The sequence below is a fragment of the Larus michahellis genome, chromosome 3 (assembly GCF_964199755.1).
Source record: "Larus michahellis chromosome 3, bLarMic1.1, whole genome shotgun sequence".
NCBI lineage: Eukaryota > Metazoa > Chordata > Aves > Charadriiformes > Laridae > Larus > Larus michahellis.
The window spans coordinates 24,478,188-24,499,665 of NC_133898.1; the positions used below are offsets into that span (position 1 = coordinate 24,478,188).

At 41.3% G+C, this 21,478-nt stretch overlaps 1 protein-coding gene across 2 annotated transcripts in view; it reads right to left on the minus strand.

The window, feature by feature from the left end:
- Positions 1-21,180, minus strand: part of PELI1 (pellino E3 ubiquitin protein ligase 1) — a 46,534-nt gene extending 25,354 nt beyond the window's left edge. The window contains exons 1-2 of one of the 2 annotated variants that reach the window (XM_074579235.1): positions 20,765-21,180; positions 7,468-7,632 (exon numbers count right to left, since the gene is read on the minus strand). In XM_074579235.1, the coding sequence (XP_074435336.1) occupies positions 7,468-7,522 (55 nt within the window). In that variant the 5' untranslated portion in view covers positions 7,523-7,632; positions 20,765-21,180. The remainder of the gene's footprint in view (positions 1-7,467; positions 7,633-20,764) is intronic. The other variant, XM_074579237.1, reaches the window with a different exon arrangement.
- Positions 21,181-21,478: the final 298 nt, after the last annotated feature.

Sequence of the window (21,478 nt, forward strand, 5' to 3'; positions counted from 1 at the left end):
AAAGAATATCCTAAGAGGGACAAAGTTTAAAGACTATTCAGTACAGTTTCTATTCAAACTCCTACATCACACAAATGGATATCTTAAAATAAGGCAAGTACTCTTTCCCCTCAGAGAGGTTGTGAAGCACAAAAGCCAAGTTTATCCAATAGGGTTTCTCTCTGCTTTATCCTGAATTCCTCACCATGGTGTTAGTACACTCTCGATATTCACCATTTTGAGTGTAGCTCACCTGCAATTCCAGTAAAAAAAAAAAAAAGTGCTGGATAACCTCCACACAGCTCTCCTCACCTCTGCATGTGAATATCCCAGGTCTGTAGTTCATACCTGAGTATTTTGTAAGTCACTGCTAATAAATGTACCATCTTACTATATTCCTCCTCCTCCTAACTTCAAACTTTGGGCAGCTTTTTATATAAGGTACAAAACCTGGCCCCTTCTAAACATATCACCTCCAGCATTTACATATAAAAGCATATGACCTACATACCTCTGGATAGCTGTCAGAAGTCTGCCTACTCTCTGCAAGCCAAGTGTCAGTTTTTTATAGTGGCCGGATAGGATATATTACAGCCACGCATAAATGGCTGGTACCTCAATTTCCTATATTTCTGACATTCAAGCATGTCTTTTTTAGTAATATTTTAAATAATGTTGTACAAGCTCAGGTACAGAACAAAGGTTACCTTAGAAAACAATGTAGGAGAACAAGAATTGATTACTTTGCATATGCGATAGGTTTCTAATAGAGGTATATTGATATATCTCCAAATACATTAAAAGCCATCTCTTAATGAGTAAAGTTGACTAGATTTTATGCTAATACAACTTGTATTTATACATAAACACAAACTAACTTTTTGCACAATGTAAGTTTCCAGGTTAGTCACCTCTGACAGACAGCAATTCAAACAGGACAAAGTTCAAATATCTCCTCCACCTCCGTGCCACTTACCTGTTCCTAGTTTGTTACCACTCAGAGAAAAAAAAAATCCCATGCTATTCAATAATACCTTTTCCTTTCCTTTATAATCCCATAGGCGGTGCATGATTTAGCACTTCTAGAGAGGAGCAATACTTTACTTCCTACACTTCTAATCCAATTTGGATAAGAGGTTTGCTGCTTATAAAAATAAACAGGCAGTTGCACTTTTCCTTTACCTCTATGTGGGCACTAACACCTAACAACTAAAAGGTCATTCTCAAAGACTAGTAAGAATTCAGTGCTAGGGATGCCATCCTAAATTTTACTCCTTGGTTGAGAAAGGAATCCAGTTTCTTGTTTCCGGGTAGAAGGAGAGAACTGGTAGGTACTCTTGGCTCTTGTCACATATGACATTTGGCATTATTGTGCCAAATATATTCTCACAAAAAAAAAATAAGCCAATGATAGAGTATCTCAAGCATGGAGATGGAGGTGTACTACTTCTATAGAGACCCATGGGACTTCAGTTTGACTGTATGGTCCAGCTTTTATTAAGAGCTAAGGAAATTGTTATGTTTATTTGACTTACAGTGTCACTAGTTTCAAGTTTTCAGTTTGCTATTTATGCAGCAAAATGTTACCTTCAAGTAAGACAAGGTATCTAGCTGAATATGGCAACTTTAAGTTAGTTCAGTCTTCAGCTACGACCAGAGGAACTCTGGTGGAAAAATATTTCCAAGCATGTTAGTCATGTGATACATTTTTGAAAAACACCAACAAGTATTTTTGTACCAAGATAGTGGCATGTTTGTTTTTTAAACTAACCATGCTCTCTAGAATCTGCATTGCTTTTTGTCCTCTCACAGTATGTCACTGAGGAAAGCAGAATCATACAAAAATCTAGCATACAAAGACAAAAGTAGAGTACAGGGATACCGACGGTCACTGTGGCAGAGCACTCTTCCAGCAATAGTCAAAGTGTGCACCCATTGCTAGACAGCATTAACACGTTCAGCCAGGAGTTTCATGGACTGCCCTTGCTTTTTCAATGACGTTAACTCAAGTCACTAACCCCAATGAAACTATACCAGACAGACAGCAATTTGACTCTTAGTAATTGCACTAGTGGGGAAAGTGCTCCTGAAGACAAAAAAAAATTATGTTCTTCCTTGATCCAAACTCAACAGAATTCTGTCTGAATGCAAACCTTCAAGATTTGGCCTAGAAATGGATAAGAATCCCAAAACTGAGGTTTGAGGACGCAAGTTCAGCGTATTTCTCATCATCCAATGCAGGTTTGCTTATTTCCCACATAATATTCTCAAGCAAAATAGCTCAATATTTTTTTCTTCTGAAAAACACACATGCTTAAAGCTGTATCCTGGCTAGGACCGACTCTCTGTGGATACTATATTTCAAAGTTACCTGAAGAAGCCTCAAAACCAAATGCAGCTGAGCAGTTACAGATTGGACTAGATTTAAATCAGGACATACATGAAAGAAAAATCTACATCTCTCTCCCATTTCAGGCATTTCTGACATGCAAAGATAAATGCAAAAGTACCTTAACACTCACAAACTCACTTTAGCTGTTACCTTGGCTTTGCACTTTGTACCCATAAGTATTGAGAGGCAGGCTTTCAGCAGTAAAGAATTATTCATTTTCTCTCAAAAAAATTTTTTTCATTCAGGAAATAGGAAACACCGTTGGGCAAATATACAGAAAAGAGCATAGAGCCACAGAAAGTCACAGTTTTGACAGTACCATGACCTAGTAATTTTTAAACAGTACCAAACGATTCAGAACACAGTAGTACTGTACTTTACACAGTTCTAAAATCAATTTCACATGATTTACAGCATGCACTTATTTATTAACCAAAGTGACTGGTTAATATAATACAGACTTCTTCCTTTCTGCCTCTTGAGAAAGAGGCGGAGAGAAGCTTCCACTTTAACCCACAGTGTGCATGCACTTCAGATACCAGGGTAACTTCAAGTGTACCTCTGCTTACCATGGAAACCTTAAGTCCTGTTTTTCTAGTATAGCAAAGTTAACAGTTATAATCTGGTATGGAGGAGCTGTTTCACTTGCCCTTTTTTAGTCAGCTGTTCAGTGCAGAGTGATTCATTCCAAGAAATCTGGCTCTTCAGAAGTAATCTTTGCAAGTTTTTAGGGGTAGCTTGGCCCTCTCAAGACTGACATCATTTATGAACATCCCTCCAAATGACTAACAGCTGCTCATACTAAGCGGAGCAGTGCCTCATTCACGTGCATTCATAAAGGTTTGTAGAAGTCCTGCTCACATTCAACTTGCTACCTGTCATTAGTTACTCTCCTGCTTAAGGGGTCCTCATTTGCGGAGCAGAAGAGTGCCAGACTGCAGCAGAGGGTACACACAGTCACAGGCAACTGAGTTGGCACATGTTAAGAATTTACTACCCAGACTCAGCAGAGATGCCCAACCATGTTCAAGCTCCTGGACCAATGCAAATTCAAAGTAAAGAAAACATTTAAGCAAGACCATTCAAGCAATTAACTACAAAACAGACGTACTAAGTATTAAAACTACCAATACTGCAAAGTCAGGGTAGCCAGTTTGACACCAAACAATCAGAATGAGTTAGGCAAGGGGACAAAGGCTATCAGTTTGTCAGGCTGAGACAACTAATAGGCAAGCTGCCGCTTTAGCAGCATGGTCTACCTCCATGCAACTCTGCAGGATTTTTACCTAGACTTTCAAAAAATATTCAAGCATGCTCAGTCTCACTTCAGCAACTTCAACACCAGCTGTAGAAGTAATATATATTCTGTAAACATAAAGGAAAACAAAGACTTTCTGTGGCTTTGCAGCCACTGTTGTACTTAAACTCTTTTGAAAACTCTGAAGTCACTCTGTACTTTTAGCCTTCCACTGATGGAAGTGTGTGAACTCTGTGTCTCCAAAATAAACTCTGAACTACACAAATACCGCGCTGTCACAAGCGCACCCTCCTTTAGCCTCTCTATAATAGTACTTATTCTGTAAACATGACTGCTAGGACAAAAAGATGGGAGATCAGTGGCAGCAAAAAACTCAAATGCTATCAACACTATAGAGCACTACGAGACCAACAAGAATGGGAGTGTATCAGCTCCAACAATTTTATTGGTTTCTGAGGCGAAGCATTTTAATTTTAGTAACCACTTCGAAGCTGACTGAAGCTTTTTTCCTGGTTAGAAGAATGATTCAATTTAAAAAAAATCCTTAAGAGAAGGACAGAAAGTGCAGGAGTGCAACTGTTCACAAAGTTTCAGTCTCAAAACTGGCCCAACAAGAACCGTGGGTTAGAGCTGAGCTCCATAGCGCAGCGCCTGTGGAGCAAAGCGCCACTCCTGGGAATAACTGCACATTCCTAGTTTTGCTGGACAGCTATTTTTTTACTGTTTCTAGCATTAAAACTAAGCATGCTCCTATTTGCTGGACTGGGATTTGAAAAAGTCTACCTCTGGGAATAACTGGGTTTGTACTTGTCCTAGGTCCTTCTTTTAAGAACAGGAACAAGTCTAACATTAAGGGGTGCATTAGGAATTACCAGGCTCTTTTTTATATCTAGACCTGTCTTTTCAGGTCACCCTCCCTCACTCCGCACAATGTTAATACGTTAATACAATCGCAATTAATGTGATTTCCATCCCAACATCCTCACACGTTACTAACCAATTTTTTATTAACAGATTTTAATACCTGAGTTTCCCAAAAGTTACAGGATGGTGCTTATTCTTTAGCTTTTGATATAGAAGTCTGCCTAAAAATTAAAAATTGGATGAAGAGAAAAAGAAAGGCTGCAACCTCTCCCCCCAAAGCAATAGTGTTTTAGCTTTATACACGGAAGCAGCAAAACTTGTCTTTACTTGCAGAAATAAAGGTCCAGAATACAAAAGTCAAGCAAAGACAGCAGAGAACCTAACACAAAGGGGCACTGAAATATTACAATCAAAATTCCCAGTGAAGTGGCAGCCATCTGAAATCCAAGATCACAAGAAAAGCTTTTTGTTAATTAGATGCAATCCAACCAGAAATGCACAGAGTAATCTAAAACAGCTCCAGCCTGCAAAAGACTGCATCCTTTGACAAAGCTTCAGCCTTTTGGATAACTGCTTGCAAACTCAACATGCTTCAAAGATGGTTTTTGCTGTGGTACAAATGAAGAATCCCTAATTAAATTAAATACATATATACTTGCAGCCTGTAAGTTTAGCCCAGAGTGGAATACTGCAACAAGATCCTCTTCCTTAAGTGTCTCTTTAAAATGTGCCAAAACCATTAGTTTAAAGGATAATCTAAATAAAGCCATTGTTAATAAAATAAAACTACATCATACCATGGCTGGAACAGCTAAGGAACTGGTCAGGGAGGAAGGATTATTTCCCGGCACAGTAATGTAGCAGCAGACTGAGTTCTCTCTCTCTTTTTATTATTATATTAAGCCTTCACAATGTTTAAAAAAAATAAAACTGAAGTTTGTAGCTCATCTGTTTAACAGATGATCAACTATATTGAGCAGCAGGGCTTTGTTTATAGGTGCACTGTGCAAAAAAAAAAAAAAAGAAAAGTAAAAGCATACTTAGCAAGGAAAAGAAACTAAAGTCCAAATTCTGATTTTGTTCATCTACCAGGTCACCTCACCAAACCTGATACCTGAGTCTCATTATGCAGGTGCAAGTAAGGATTCAACTGCATTGAAGCCAACTGAATTAACCAGCATAAGCAAGATTGCTATCAGCCTACCTAAGCAAGACTGTACTAGAGAAGATCTGGGCTGGATGTGTAATTTAATTCACCACTCTGATTTTGGATAAGCCCCAGACATTCAGAATAATTGCAGTGCTGTCAGAGACAATGCTCAGTGTCAGTTATAGTATTTAAGTTGCGTACTGTTTGTCTGAAGAGATGAAGCACTCAAGTGCCAGATACCTTCTGGCTTCTGAAGCCACCAGCTTCAACTGTGTTCCACAACTCCTCAGGAATGACACTCTTAATAGGAGCTTGTTGCAAGTATTTTGGCTTATACACGAGTACTTGAACATGGTAAGTCCTCTCTGACCCACCATATTTCATTCAGTAGAAACTTCTTCCTAACAGACAAGACTCTCAAATTGATAAACCAAAGCTCTAGCAGCTACACTATTATTAAAGCTCCAGACCATACTGTACTATCTGTTGAGCTTCACCTTGAAATGCACTGTCAGAGTTAAGTAACTTTGAAATAAGAATCCACTCACTATTGAAACTTCACAGAAAACCCAGAGGCACAGTGGAAAAAAAAAAAAGAAATATACAGCATGAATCCAAGTCAGCAAACTCACGTGAAATAAATAATGAAGTGGAGTTTTCTATACTTAAAATGTTTTTGGGCTGCTAACCACCAATACTGACTGCTCATAACCAGTTTTAGGACTTTGTCAGTTTAAACAAAAATAGCAGCTGTTGAAGTACTGGTATCTTTGATCATGAAAAACATTATTATGATTAGCATCTCATGCCTATTTGCTCCAGTCCCTTGAGATGTAAAATAAAACTGTAAGAATTTTCAAAGTTACAATGCCAGAAGTCTTCTCACTATTAATCACACCCATTGTACTTGAGGTTGTACTTTTAATTTCACTAGCATTAACTTGGTATGAAAACTGGTCCAAGCAAAGAAAAGTTATCTTCTCACAACACCACATTATTACTTTGATGCAAGTAACAGCGAGAGGAGGCAGCAGCTGTTGTCCTCAAACCAGAGGGCTAAGGAAAAAGAACAAGCCACAGATATATTCACAGACAAACCTACAGAAAGCAATGCAAGAATTTTCAGCCTACCACATCAGAAGGGTATACAGTCAGTCTAATGATGAAACTTAAGACACAGCTCCCTGAACCTCTTAGAAAACACCTGTTATTAAATTTGTTTCTCTTGGGTTAGTGAGGAAAGTCAGCTCATGGACAAACTCTGGTCAGCAGGTCTGGAGAAAAGAAGGGTGCGAGGCTGCACAACTCGGATCTGGGAAAGGAAGGTCTGTGCGTGCACAGACCAGGGAGATGAGAAGGCATCACTCTCAGCAGGCAGTAAATATTATTTCACCTCAGAGCCTCTGGAAACAACCTCCAGTAGAAATCCAACACTAGGGCACATCAAAGTACAATTTGGTACAGCTTAGCAGCCACCTCTCTAACATAATCTGCAGTTTTATAACAGCTAGAGGTAGTTGCTGTAGAGAGACACTGTCCAATGAACAACTTAGAGCATTTGCTCTCTGCTTTAAAAAAAGAAAAGTTTAAAGAATACCATTATGGACAGTAACAGCAAGACAATACTAATAGTTTGTATTGCTCTACACTTGTACTTCTCGCAACTAATATCAATCAAAATCTTAGAGGTAAATGAAAGGTCTGTTTTGAGGGAATTCCAGAAGTAGTAACTGAATTTTCTCTTCAAATTTTTCAGATAGGAGAAGTTCAGGTGCAAATAGAAAAGTCTGTTCTCTTAGAACAACTGTGTAGAAGTAAACTCACCATGTCCAAGAACCGTGAGATTGTAACCGCACTTCCACTTGGATTTACGATACATAATCAAAAGCCACACTCGCAGAGGGAAAATGACCTGTTGATGATGGTGGCTGTCAACAATGGGTTCAGATCAGTTAGCTGCTAGTGCAGACAGGACAACATTTTTCAACACTGCGAGAGAAAGTGAGAGCGAGACCATATGGTTAAGCCCCATCCACATTAGCACCAAATGGCTAGCATCACCAATTGAAAACTGTCAGGTGGGAGAGGCAGAGGTGGGAAGTCTACCTGTTGCTCACTGCCACCGTAAAGAATAGTTTCATAGAGGTTTATCAATGTTGGCTCACTGTCTACTGGAATAAATGCATTTTGAGAAAAGCACAAATAACATGTCTTTGAACACAGCATATACTTGTGTCCAGTCAATACTCCCAGGGCAGAATAACTCAAAAACTCAGTTGTTCAAAATTATTCAAGGAATTCAGTTACCAGTCAGTTTCAGCATGCTCCAGATTTACTGAAACTTAAAAACATGTTCTGGAATTACACAGGATAAGTCTAAATTTTACTTTTACAGAAGACTGACTGTTGCAGGTATGCATTAGACAAGTATTACCAGCAGACACCTTGCATGTATGCTATTGAAGACCGTGCAAAATAAAGGGATGAAAGAGCTGGCTTTAACTTCAAACTACCTTCAGTAAGGTGAGCTGGACCAGATGATCTCCAGAGTTCCCTTCCAAAATAAATTAATAATTCATTGTCAAACCTGGTCACTAGTGCAGAGGCATGAGCTTCGCATACAAAGGCGGAAGCACTGCATCGCAGAACTATTATTTATCACCTATTCTCACGACCTGCAGGAACACCTGCACTTAGTTGTTACCACTTTCATAGAGCACATTCTGTGATTAAACAATTTTAAGGCAGCATAAAATACCACTGCCTGCAAAGGCAATGGTCCTGCCTGCTGCCCTGCATTTAGATGATGTAAGGTTTTTGCACATCCATGGTGTCTCCACAAATTCACACCCTGATCTCCTCCTTAATTTGATTTACTAGGTTCCATGAGTGCACCTGAAGACAGGAGAGGAACAGAGAGCTGGGACCATCTTTCATGTGTTCATTTCCAGAATAAGAGCAAAGTTATGTTTTTTTGAAATGCATGGACTAATTAACAGCATGATGACAGGAAATAGGGTTTGTTCCTCAGCAGCACTTAAAAGCTGTGTTTAATCTTGAGAAACAAGGGAACGTAACCACTCCTATTTTTAACTTTGGAGCTAATTTTTGTTTTCTTTATACTTACTCTTCTATTCAAGTTATTTTGTTCCTTTAGGTAACAAAAGCTACATTCATCAGCAGAAGACAGCTTAGTACAGCAATAATCTTATTAGCACGCATATTGAGTTAATACTAAGCTTATATGAAGGGTTTTTGAAAATAAAGCTTGAAAACAAGCACAGTAACAGCAATAAACTAAAAATTTCAAGCTCTGTCTCAGTTACAAAAGCAGACTTGCAACAACCCTTTATTCTGTCTTCATTGGGTTTAGTCAGTTTCTCTACGTTTCTCCATAGGACAAGTTTTCTATTACGGTTTTTGCTATGCTTGGGGTTCTAGGACTTGAGAGAACTCAAGAGAGAAAAGGAAGACAAGGGCCATTAGCCTACTCAATTCTGCAGCAACATGTAGCACCAATCCCTCTTACGAGGAACACCAAAATAAAAATTACCAAAATTCTTTTGAGAGACAAAAGTGAGGCACAGTTTATCTGCTAACATTAACGCAAGTTACTTCCGTAACCAGTTTCCATAATAAAACTTGGGGTATACTAACATTAACACATTTTAGGGTCTAGTTGCAAAAACCAATAGTCCTTCCACATTGGTCATTTGATCGCATGCTGGGAAAGCATCTTCTAGCACTGCTTGGCAAAGTTAAACTGCAGAAATTGAACAAGCCACAGCAGAGACTCCAGCACCTCTGCTAAGTTGCAACGAGAAGACAGGAGAAGGACATAAAATACAGCTTTTGAAAACTGCGGGAGAGTATCTGAAGATCATCAAAGCTTAAGTGATGCTTCCAAAGACTAATCACCATCCTTAAAATGGAGTAAAATCTGAACTATAGACTATGGCTGAGGACTGGATAACTGCAGTTAGACTTATAATCACACTCAATCCTTTGGCATAAGATTTAGGCCTACAAGAAGTACTGAGTGCTGTGGTTAAGCCTATAATAAAGACTAACTAAGAATTCCCACATAGCTCAATCACAATTAATGAGTATTAATGGAGAGTGTAGAACTCCTTGGGATTTTAAGTCTCTCTGTATCAAGACACCTCTCTTCCTCACTTAGATGCATGTCTTCTAAGACCTGAGCAACTTTACTTTAGCAACACTATCAGAAGGTAAAGCTGGAAAACAGAAACCAAAACAAGACTGTCATTTAATAAAAGGAGGCTCAGTAGGAGAAGTAGAAGAGGCAGAGGGGGAAAAGCCAGGCTCCACCGAGTGTCATGCCCTCCACACAATGGAAGGGAATCCTGCTCCACACTGAGGGCTATGCGCCACGGGGCCAGAAGCCATGGTTAAGCACAACTACTTGGCCCTGAGGGTTGAAAATAAAAGACGAACAGCCAAAATACGAGGCCAGCAGATACAGCTGTCAGGCAGGGATCGGCAGACCTGACGACTGTAGCATTATGAATGCTCCAGCCCACGTTGGTTGGCTGTTTTGCACTATGCCCTATTCTTTCCCTCAGTTATTTCCTTCCTCTCTTTGTTTACCTACCGTAACTCCTGTTTGTGCTCTGTTTCTCTCCCCTACCGCTTCCCATTTTTATCTCTTCAGAGTCCAAGGTCTTATGGGCATAATTCCATTCACACGTGATACGAGCACTGCGAAATGAAAGTTCACATCTTTTGGCATGTTTAGCTGATTGTAATAGTCCTTTCCCATCTCAGGTTTTTATAAAATTCAAGTTTCTTGAAAGACAGTTGATAGACTCTGTTTATAACACCACTCTTAGTCACAGCATACCAGTGAGTATTAAAGACAGGCATTCACAGCTAATGCAGTGTGCTGATTTAGCTTCTATAAATGGAGAGTTTGGCCATTGCAGAGATGTCTGATCTACAGCTCTCACTCATATAAACAGTCCCTAGCCACACAAATAAAGACTGTCAAGAGCCTTCTACAAATTCCTGCAGGGAAAAGAAATTAAAACAATAGCAGATTGGATGGAACAGCTCTAAGAAAAATCAATAATGGTAGCTGTAAAATCTAAAATTAAAGTAAGTCTGGTTTTGATGCTTTCAGTACACATAGTACATTAAATTTGGCATAAACCCCATGGAACATGAAGTACTTGTGGACAATGTCTGCCAAGAGCTAGAAATATAGCACTTAGTCTTTAAAGAACAAACAGAGAGCCTCAGACCATTTCTACTTTATGCATCTGAAAAAAAATTAAATCAAGGTGATCTTTCCGAGGGAACATTTGTATTAAATCTAATTGGTGTGCTTTGTGCAATACTGAATTGAGCATATGCCGATTGGCAGAGAATCAGTATTTGTCATTTTATAATCCGTTGCACTTGTGACAAAAGGTTACGAACAGATGTTATACCTCTCCATATTCCAAATCACTGTGCTTTCCTCCTTAGCAGCAGGCTTGTGCCTCAGATAAGCTCTGTACCTGGTCCTTGGTCACGCTGACACTTCTAAACATCCGACACAGTGGAAGTAGAAAAGAAGCATGGGAAGCATGAACCCAGAGAACTAAAGCTGCACTATCAGCTTTTTCACCCACCTTCACATTTGTTGGCAATTCATTAGTTTACATGCCTCAGAGCAGAGCAAGATTTGATTAGTAACTGAATACTAATCCGCATTTCTGCAGCAGCCTCCAAACATTAGCAAATTAAGCATCAACACACCTGTGAATTCCTTACCTTTATTTTAATAAGGACAAAAAAATAGGGAGACAAGTCTAACACCCATCTGGGGCTTTGGAGACATCATCCATCATCCCAGCCTACAGGTTCCTCTCCCTGCCACCTCCCATACACTGAACTCCTAGTTGGACAGGGAAGTGGAGCGCAATTCTGGCTTTATTAGGTTTTCTGTTGTACATGGAAGGGTTAGAACATGCTTCCCCACATCTCCCAGGGATTCAGAAGTGAACACACCCCTCTCATCTTTAAGGCCTGCATGAGGTGCTGGCACAGCTGGCAACCCTGCCTTGGGAAACTGGAGAGCGAGAGAAGAGAAAACAGGCGATGTTACACTTTACATCTGCGCAGAGTGAGGCAAGAAGCTTCTCATGCCATCTCACTCCACACATAAGCCAAGCACTATCTACATCTTTAAAACCTCTATTTCTTGATGACTGAGGCTTTGAAATATATACCAAATGGCCAGACAAATCTGACTGTTAATCGTCAGCAGCATGCCTACAATACTTGCTGTTGTGGACTCGAAGAGATTGAGAGATACCAGATGCTAGCTACACGTCCTTACTGGCATGGTAAATAAGCTCTTCAATTCTCCTTGGGATTGGTTCTTCTTGGCTTTAAGGTAAAAGTTAACTCTTCCCCCACCTTTTGTATCAGGCTCCTATCTCTGCTCCTGTTTAGACACTGCCACCTTAAATGAGCTCCTCCCCAAAGTTATAGTAAGTGACAGATTGCAGGAAAAATGCTTGTAACACTTTCCCTCTAGAGGTAGGGGTTTCCCTTGCTAACTATGCATATCTGAGAACAGTGAAGTATGAATAGTTATTTCAATGAGGAAAAAAAATAAATACTGTATCTATACTGGCATATAAATTCAAAAGCAGTTTCTATATCTAAGTCACAAGTGGCTTATAAGCCCCCACATTTTACTGCAGCATCCTGGCCTTTCTCAGGCAGCAGTGAGAGGTTGAAAAACCTACTCTACATTGACATCTGTCTCTGAAAGCCTAAGAAAAAGCTAATACACTGGCCACAGTACTGACTGTAAGAATACGTACGTATGTAAGAAAAAAAAAGAGTGGTTAAAAATAAAACCTACTCGTGCATTTATCTGTTTGCATGATCAAGTTGAGTTCCTCAACTTCAGCAGGTGGCTGACTGCCCCAACAGAATAATGCATCACTTCTTTTAAAAAACAAAAGACAAAACCAACCCAGCTGCTACCCTCACCATGGTACACTCCAGCTCTCTGCAACAACCTTGAGGAGCTTGCAGAAACCTTAACCAACAGGCAACAGTTTATGCTGCACCAAAAGGGAAAGCTCTACTGGAATAATATTTCACATCCACCACATACAGCACCAAACGAATGCTAAAACAACTGATGTGGGCTATCAGCAACATAGGAATTACCTTATTAAAAAAAAAAATATCAAAGAACAAAGATGCAGTATGATGGATCCACCTACCACAGGAATCAAGAGGAGACGACTTGGCTGTGAAAGTCATCTAAGTACACAGGGGTGATCAACTGTCTTCAGGTTAACATGCACTGCAATATAATTTGTCTTAAACTTGGTCGGGTAATCCCAGGGTATGAAGTGCATAGTTATATATATTTTCATATATATATATATGATTGATTTATACATACATAAAAACATATGTAATGCTTTAACTCTAAGGGAAGGAAGCAGTCCTCACCTAAAGTGTCAGCACTACCATCACAAATTTGTCTAAACATTATCACATGATAAAAAGAACAAATGAAACTCTCTAAGAGCCTACTTTCGGGCCTTCTGCTTCTCTGAAAAACTGAAAAAAATATCTAGCTCTTTTCCCTGTTAAAAAGCCATTTTTACTGATTGCCCCCATAAGTTTCAGGGAGTTTGAGGTGGATCTCTCACAGCTCTTTGCTGAAAGTGCATTTAAACAAATATCCCTCTAACAAACACAAATACCAGGTGTTGAAGTTTTGACTACTATCTTCTCCCCTCTAACTATTCAACTTCTAATCATCACTATTGATGTTAAAAATATTTTAACTTTACAATGCCAATCCAGTGTGAGAACAAGTTGGAAACATTTTCTGCGTAAAAACAGAGATGGCCTTTCCATGTGGCTTTAATGCATTCTTTTAAAGCAGAAAAAGATGAGAAAAGAGTAAGTCACTTGAATGTACCAAATCATTAACAGGTGTACAGCAAGCAATATTCCTCCCCCTCTCCAGCCCAAGTTTACCAGCTTCATACATGTTGGCCATCCAAGCCTAGACTGTGTCCTAGGGCTAAGAGTGGGCCACCCGCCACCCAAGCACAGAAGACAGGTTGTACTAGAGCATACCTAGGAAGCGGTGCATAGACTCGTGCCACTTATGGGCATCATACACCCTTTTGCGGTGTTCTGAAAGCGACATTCCTAAATCTGAAACTGAACGCCATCAAAGTTTGATCATGAAGATGGAAATAGCAATATTGACTGAACAGTCCATAACTCTGGTTTCGCATACATGAATAGTCAATAACTCTGGTTGTTGACTCTCCCAGAGTTTCCATCTGGTAGAAACTCTCCCAGTTTCTAACAGAAGAATTTTGTCATGCTTATTAAGCATGTTATATTTTCTTTCCTAAATTCAAAACAGCGTGCTTGCCCAGTAGAAAGGAACCAGATACCCTACCTGCGACACTAGCTAAAGATTGAGGGCCCTGCACTCTCTTTCACTGCAGAGTAGAAGTTCAAAGTCATCTTCCGCTGGCCTCGAAATACAGCAGTGATCTAAATGCAGCAACTCAAATACCTACGTGCATTTACTTTCTTCCATGTTGAGCATTCCTCAGAGTATTTAGAGTGGCTCAGGGAAAAAGCAAACCAAAGCCAAACAAAGAAAAAATATATTAGTGGGAAGTGGCGGAATTGAAATATTTTTAGAATTAGCAGTTTATCCCAAGAGGTGCATTAAAGAAGGAAAACGAGCAACAAGTTCTTTAAAAAGAAGCAAATTACTTTATAGTAAGCCTCCGTGTGTGATGCATTTTGGATTTTTCCCCTAACCTCATTCATACCAAATAAATAGTTCAGCTACACAATATGACAAAAGAATCATTACTTATTTTCCCAGTTGAACCTTGTGTTAAGCCACCATTAAGGCAATATTTATTCTTGTAAAAATATTGTACTGAACTACAACTGCTTCAGACAAGTGGAAAGGATATCAAGGTAGCATCAGGCAGAAATCTCAGTATACATTTTAACATTTAAGAGAAGAAGAGCCTTGACATTTCTTAGCAGGAATTCTTCAGGGACCACTTTTATCATTGAACGTGAAGAATTTGTCCTAGGACAAAGAAAATACAGATGAAATAGTCAAGTTTGCATGATTTTAAAATCAAGTCTTTACTATTTAATGCTGCGCAACCATTAAAAGCAGAAGGAATTGAGGGCAGGGAAAGCCAGCACTTTGGGGCAGACCTGTAACTGTCAGAGAGGCATGATCTTCACACAAGGAAAGCAACTACAAACACATGAAACTCTAAGCCTAATTTTGCTACTAGTTTAACATTGTCTTACAGCATCCCAATTGACTTGACGGTTAAGGGGGCCATGTGTGCAGGCTACAGTGGCACACTAGTTCCCATACCTAAAGCCCACGGTTCCACCTAGGTGCTTTGTGTGCTGCCCCAGTTGTGGCTGATCATTTCTGGGGCAAAAAAGACCAGCTGGATGGAAACATTTCAAGCTGGATCTAACCCGGACATGACAGTTTGGCTGCCCTGACCCAAGGAACAATTAAGACATTTGTGTTGTTGACATAGGTCAAGGGGTTACCATCCTAGAGGACAAACTGGCAGAAGGGAGGGAGAAACTAACTCAACAGCTGCTACTTTCCAGTTGCTCACTTCTCTGTTCAGACCAACTGCCAGACAATTAAGCAGGAGCACTGATGAAGCAAGCAGGACAGGGTGAGATGCTCAAATCAGATCACTAAGTTTGCTCTCACCACACCTCCAGAAACTTACAGGCCTTGGTCTTAAGAGTCATCTTGACAGACAACAAATCAGTCCCTTCAAATTTATCTTTATCCCCAATCTTGCCCATGAAGTAAGGAAAATAGGTATCCCAGCTTAGAAAAGAGTATTTTTAAGTGTTTGTAATGAAGCCCAAAGGGTTCACTATAGTTGCAGAAACATTGTACACTTGAAATACAAGTGGCTAAGTACATCCAGGCAGATGAATCAATTGGCAATGGAAGCAAAAAAACATTGATGGTCATCTACTTGAAGACAATTTTGGCTAGGCAGGGTTTTGTTATTGTTTTTCTGGTTTTAGGCGGGGGGGTTGGTTGTTTTTTGTTTTGTTTTGTTTTTTCCATATTCTCCTCAAGTCCTAGCTCCAATAAATATCCCCCCAAAGAACCTTACTTGACCAACTTGCGCCAATCCCGTATCTTACATTAAAAAATATTTTATAGATGCTTGCATGTGACTCGCTCAAAACCTCAATCAATCCACGAAACAGCATCCTCTAGTAGCTATTCAGACTATCAACTACCCTAGTAATAATAAAAAAAATTCTGTAGATCACTTCTTGTTTAAGTCTATTCAACTTCAGCTTTTCCCTACCTTCCTTACTGTTTGTTTCTGCACTAGACTTGTCTACAATGCAGAGCTTCAGCCACTATAGCAGATGTTAGACTCACAAATGGAAACGCAGCATTTGGCGACAAAAAGCTTTTCTGCAAAAATACCATGCTTATCTCCCTGAACACCAAATATGTAAACTAACAGCAAAAGCTTGCCTACATCCGAGACTTTGATTAACTTTTGTCAATCAGATGGTGCAATTGTTCCCTCCAACACATACATGCCTACCCTATCTAGTATAGGCAGGCCAGCACCCTCTGGCCCAAATATTTCTGTACTATTAAAAAAAAAAAAAACTTCCCCCAAAAGCAACACTTTTCCCCCTTCTAAAAAACACATTTATGCAATTAATCTGCTACAAACAGGGTCGGCATGGAAAAACATCTGGTTGACATAGCTGTATAGCCAACATCAAGGGAGATCAAGAGCATTTTGAGCCAGCATGACACATATCCAAAGTCTTCTACAACATACATGAACAAGGGAAGTATTTCAATGTGTGAATCAAATGAATCCTCTTCCCAACAGGAATTTAATTAGAGGACCAGGGTAAGAGGTTTTGACCGCTCCTACTCCGACAACTGCCATGTACCTCCAATTAGACAAGTAAAATTATAGGACACTCCCAATCCTGAAACCACAGCCAGAAGTGCACTGCAAGTTTCAGTCCACTCTGCTCTCAAGTACATGAGATCCCGCCCCAAAATTCAGCTTTTATGTAAGTAGGTACCATGGGTGGCAGTCAAGTCTCTATGATTGAATTCAGCAGCATGGATTAAGAAACAAGGTCAGCAGATTAACTTTTATTACCTATTCATGAACTGAACTGTGCTCCTGCATGGCAGGGACTGGAGGATACCATCAATCTTTAACCAAACGCTGTGTTCAGCCTGGGTCAAACAAGCTGCTGACCAGTTTACACTTGAGCCCACATCCCAAAACACCACCTCACAGCATTTACACCCAGCACACCAGCCAGGAGACGTTGCTGGAGCTAGACTGGTATTGATGACCACCTACCTTCAGCACAGGCTGCCAGCAGAGGACAAAAGCCTTTTCCTGTAGAGCCCATAGTTTCAACTTTTTTACATCCGTTCATGACTATGGGGTTATTCCAGAAAGGTCATTGTGAGCAGCTAGCAACATTTGGTACTCCAGATCACATGATAATGGGTCAGCAGAAGTCATCTATGGCATAGGGCTCACCTAGGTAGCCAATATGCTGTGCACTCACTCATGCAAAGCATTTAAGTGCCTCTTCCTACTCGAAGCAACATCTCTTTTTCAAATCAATATAAATACAGGATACTTCGTGAAGAACATATTCATAGTGCAAGGCTGTAATTTTTCTGCAAATCAAGTTACTGTCAATAGCTTTTACTGCTTTCAGGAGACAGCAGCAAGACAGTAGAGCTTGCTTTTTTTTGTAGTATAAGGAAGATTTCTAGCATGCCAAAGAACTTTTTTAACTTGGAAAGCAGGTTTTTGAATACCTCAATTCAAACATTTTAAACAAGAAACACTTAAAATCGCTTGTCACTATTAATTGCCACATCCACTGCAAAACTTTAAGTCCACAAAGAACACATCATGATGCTACCCTATTGCCCCAGCCACCACACTGGAGAGCCCGCAGCAGCACTGGGAGAGGGAAGTCCATCCCACAAGTTGTCCATGGCCTCCAAGGAGACACAGAGCCACTTCAGCTTTGCCCAGCTGACACAACTGGCACCTTACACGATGGGAACTAAATTGCTATTTTGCCTTCTTCCCCATGACTCTTTCCATCCAGGTAGACTAACTGGGCCCAATTAGGGATGCAATATTAATTTCAGCGGAATCGGAGGACTACAGCAGGAGTATGAACTTTACTGCTGCGTCCTGTTAACAGGTAGATTGAAAGCAAACATAAACTAGATCAGATGGAAACATGCTTACTTTTTTCCACTGAAACTCTCTCAGCAGTGTTTAGTGGCGCTCGACCTACTTCCTACACCATCTCTTTGCTGTCACTTCCTTCGACAGTTTGTCAGCCCGCCTGTGAATCTGGAGATTAAGGAACGAATGCCTGGGAAGCAAGAGAGCTGGACTTCTTCCTCTTGATGCCACCTACAGTCAAAACTTTTACGATCTAACCAGCAAGGCACACAGTGACCAGCTAGCAACAAGTACCTCCAATTATCGGCATCCTGCAGGAATTCCTAATCAACTGTGTAATTTAGCTTACAAGCGTGCACTTAAAGGTGACTTTGATTTCTCATGAAACACCCTCATTCTTCCTTTTTTAGCTCAGGGCATGGATTAGCATCTACAAACAGCTTTGGGTTTTTTGCTTTCCTGTGTTCCAGAGTTCCTGTCTGAGAAGACATTTTATATCAAAATGTACTTGTAATTAGTTCCTTCCAAATGAATAAGAGCTTTAAATACCACTGGCTCCAAGCAGATGATGCTCTATTTTGCGTCTACAAATACACAGTCTCAAGCTATAAATCCTGAAGTGAAAGGATCCTGTTTTCCATGCCTAGTTTCTTAATAGAAACCGGTATTGATACCAAAATACAAAACGGTTGTAGCAGACAGACTTTATATAAAAGTTCTGCTTTAACTGAAATACTAGAAGTTACCCAAAACTTTAATTTCCAAAATGAACCAGGTCCAGCATGGTGACTTGCTGCGTTGAGAAATACATTTCAGTGTTTGGTAAGAACGGAAACATTCATTAGGCACACTTCACAAGACTATACTCAGCAGAACACAGGTGCTCCTACAAGTTTAATTCATTTGAAATAGGAGACACGTCAGCTTAAGGTACCCAGTAGGTGCCTACATACAACTAAAACGAATTCCTAAAGCTTCCTGCCTGGTCATTCATACGACTTCAAAAGGAGCTAGGGCACCTATCTTACACAGCACCAAAAGGGTCTAATTTTCCAACTATGACTTAAATTTTCTAGAAACCAGGCTTTTTCTCAGGGAGAAGGGGGACAGCAGAGAGGAGGGGGGGAAGTGTCCCGTGTAGACATCTGAACTTTGGCTCTACATTACTCACTCCAAAATTGTTGGCCTAAAACATCACAAAGCCACACAGACTGCACGGCAACACACGCAAACAAAAATCTTGGCTAAAGCTTTCATCTCCACTAACCAACCGGCACCTTTTGGCATAAAAAGCGACGGAAGATGTATCATCAACAGGTCATCTATCTGCTTCTTTGTAAAAAAAAAATATCAAAAGCTGCTGAACAGAAACCGGAAACTGCTTTTTTTCCCCCCTAGCTCTCCCTCTGCCCCCGACGCGTGCTCAGAATGGAAAAAATAAACCCGTCGTCCTTCGGATGCAGAACCTCCAGCTCTGTCTAGCTGAAACACTTTGTAATTTTACCAAGTAGTGTCTTTTCAAGGCAGCAGGGTCCCAGCGAAAACAAATGGGTGGCCTTTAAAACGTAAGGCCAGAAACACAAGCATTACAGCTAGGCTGCTTTTTGCTTGCATGTATTCTAGAAGCTGCATTTTGCAGAGGTGGAACAGCTGCAGTTTTTGAGGGGGTAGTTTAAAAACAAAGAATAAAAAAGAAAAAAGCTTTTCAGTATAAAAATAAAATAATTGCTTTAAAATATCATTACGCCTTTTAAGAAGAAAAAAAAAATATTATTTAGCTGAAAACACAACTGCTGCTCCTTTCCCCTGCCTTTTAAAAAAAATCTTCTCTATGGCTGTTACAGGCAGAAATGTCCCCCCTGCCATTAGCTCTTCCTGAAACCGCATTATTTAACTACGTGAAAAAAAAAAAAAAAAAAAAAAAAGAAGAGTGAAAAGAAAAACCCGACGAAAGTTGCGCTGGATGGCAGGCTGCTCACAAAAGAGCCAAGGCTGAGGATACGGTAGAGAAACCTTCCGATTCCCCCCGGCAAGAAGCTTAAAATTAAAAAGACACAACTTATCTACCGGCTATCTGGATTCTTCCAGAGTAAAACGGCATCAGATTTGGAAGAGCTAAAGGGGGAGGGGAGAGGGGAAGCTTTCCCACCAAGATTTTGCAGGTTAACAGCAGCAAAAACGAAAATCCCCCTTTGTTTTGTTTTCACCCGCCTGCGTGCTGCTCCGGCACAGGGGGCTGCGATAAATGGAGCCTAGACTTGGCGGGGGGGTGGAATCTTTTCTCCTCGGAAAAAAAAAATAAAATAAAAATAACATGACCACCGCCAAAAAAACCCACCCCTCGTATTCAACAAAAACCTCGGAGTCCAACTGCTGACTTTTTTTTTTCCTTGTTTTTTTTTTTTTTTTTAAAGTGATGTTTTTCCCGAGGGCAGGCGGCTCAGCAGCCGCTCCATGACAAAGAGCTTCCCCGGCACATCCAGCCCCACATCGGGGCCCGGCCAACTCCGGGGAGGGGTACGAAGGGAGAAAGAAAAAAAAAAAACCACACAGCACAAAAAAAAAAAAAAATCCACTCACCACCCCCCCCAAAAAAGACAAAAAACTCCCCAACCCCCGGAAAAAAAATAAATAGAGAATTATTTTAAAGCCAGCAACAGCAAGACAGCCCTGCGGAGGCGCCGCACAAAGCGCGCAGGGCGGCGGGGGAAGAAGGGGGGGGGAAAGAGCCGGAGGAAGGGGGCAGCCCCCGGGCGGGCCCCCTGCCCGCCTCCCCCTTGGCGATACGGCAGCAGCTCTGTCGCGACAGGCGCGATACTCACCCCAGGGAGGAAGGAAGCAGGCGGAAGAGGCACCTCAGGCCGGCAGCGGCAGCTCCCCGAGACGAAGGGGGGAAGCAAGGAGCGGGGGGGTTAAAGGGGCAGCCGCCGTCCCCGTCTCCTCAGGGCGGGCGAGAGGGGAGGGAGCCTCCGCAGCTCTCCCCGCCGCCCCCGCAGCGAGAGACAAGCTGGGAAGCGGCGGCAGCTGCCGGGGAGAAGAAACGCGATGGACGCCGGCTCTGCCGCCCTCACCACGGCCCCGCCGCCGCCTTCCTTTGCCCTCACACCGCCTGGCCTCAGCGCCCCCGGCTCCCCTCGGCTCGGCTCGGCTCGGCTCGGCTCGCCTCAGCGCCGCCCGCCCTCTGCCTCGGCCGCCGCCGCGCGCTCGCCCACCCCACCGGCGGGGGTGGGGCCCGGCGGGGGCGGGGCGACGCGTCTCGCGAGGACACGCCCCCTTCCCCGCCCCGCGGCATGATGGGACTTGTAGTGCCGCCCCCTGCGCGCGTGCTCCGTACGCGTATACGCTTATATAGACGTGCACGTGTGTGTGTGCACGTGTATGAGTATCTTCGTGTATCGTGTATGTGTATATACATATGTATATGTACGTGTGTATGCGTATATACATGTGTATGTGTATGTAGGTTGATGATTGGACCCGATGATCTTAAAGGTCCCTTCCAGCCTCAACGATTCTATGATTCCAATGTCCTATAT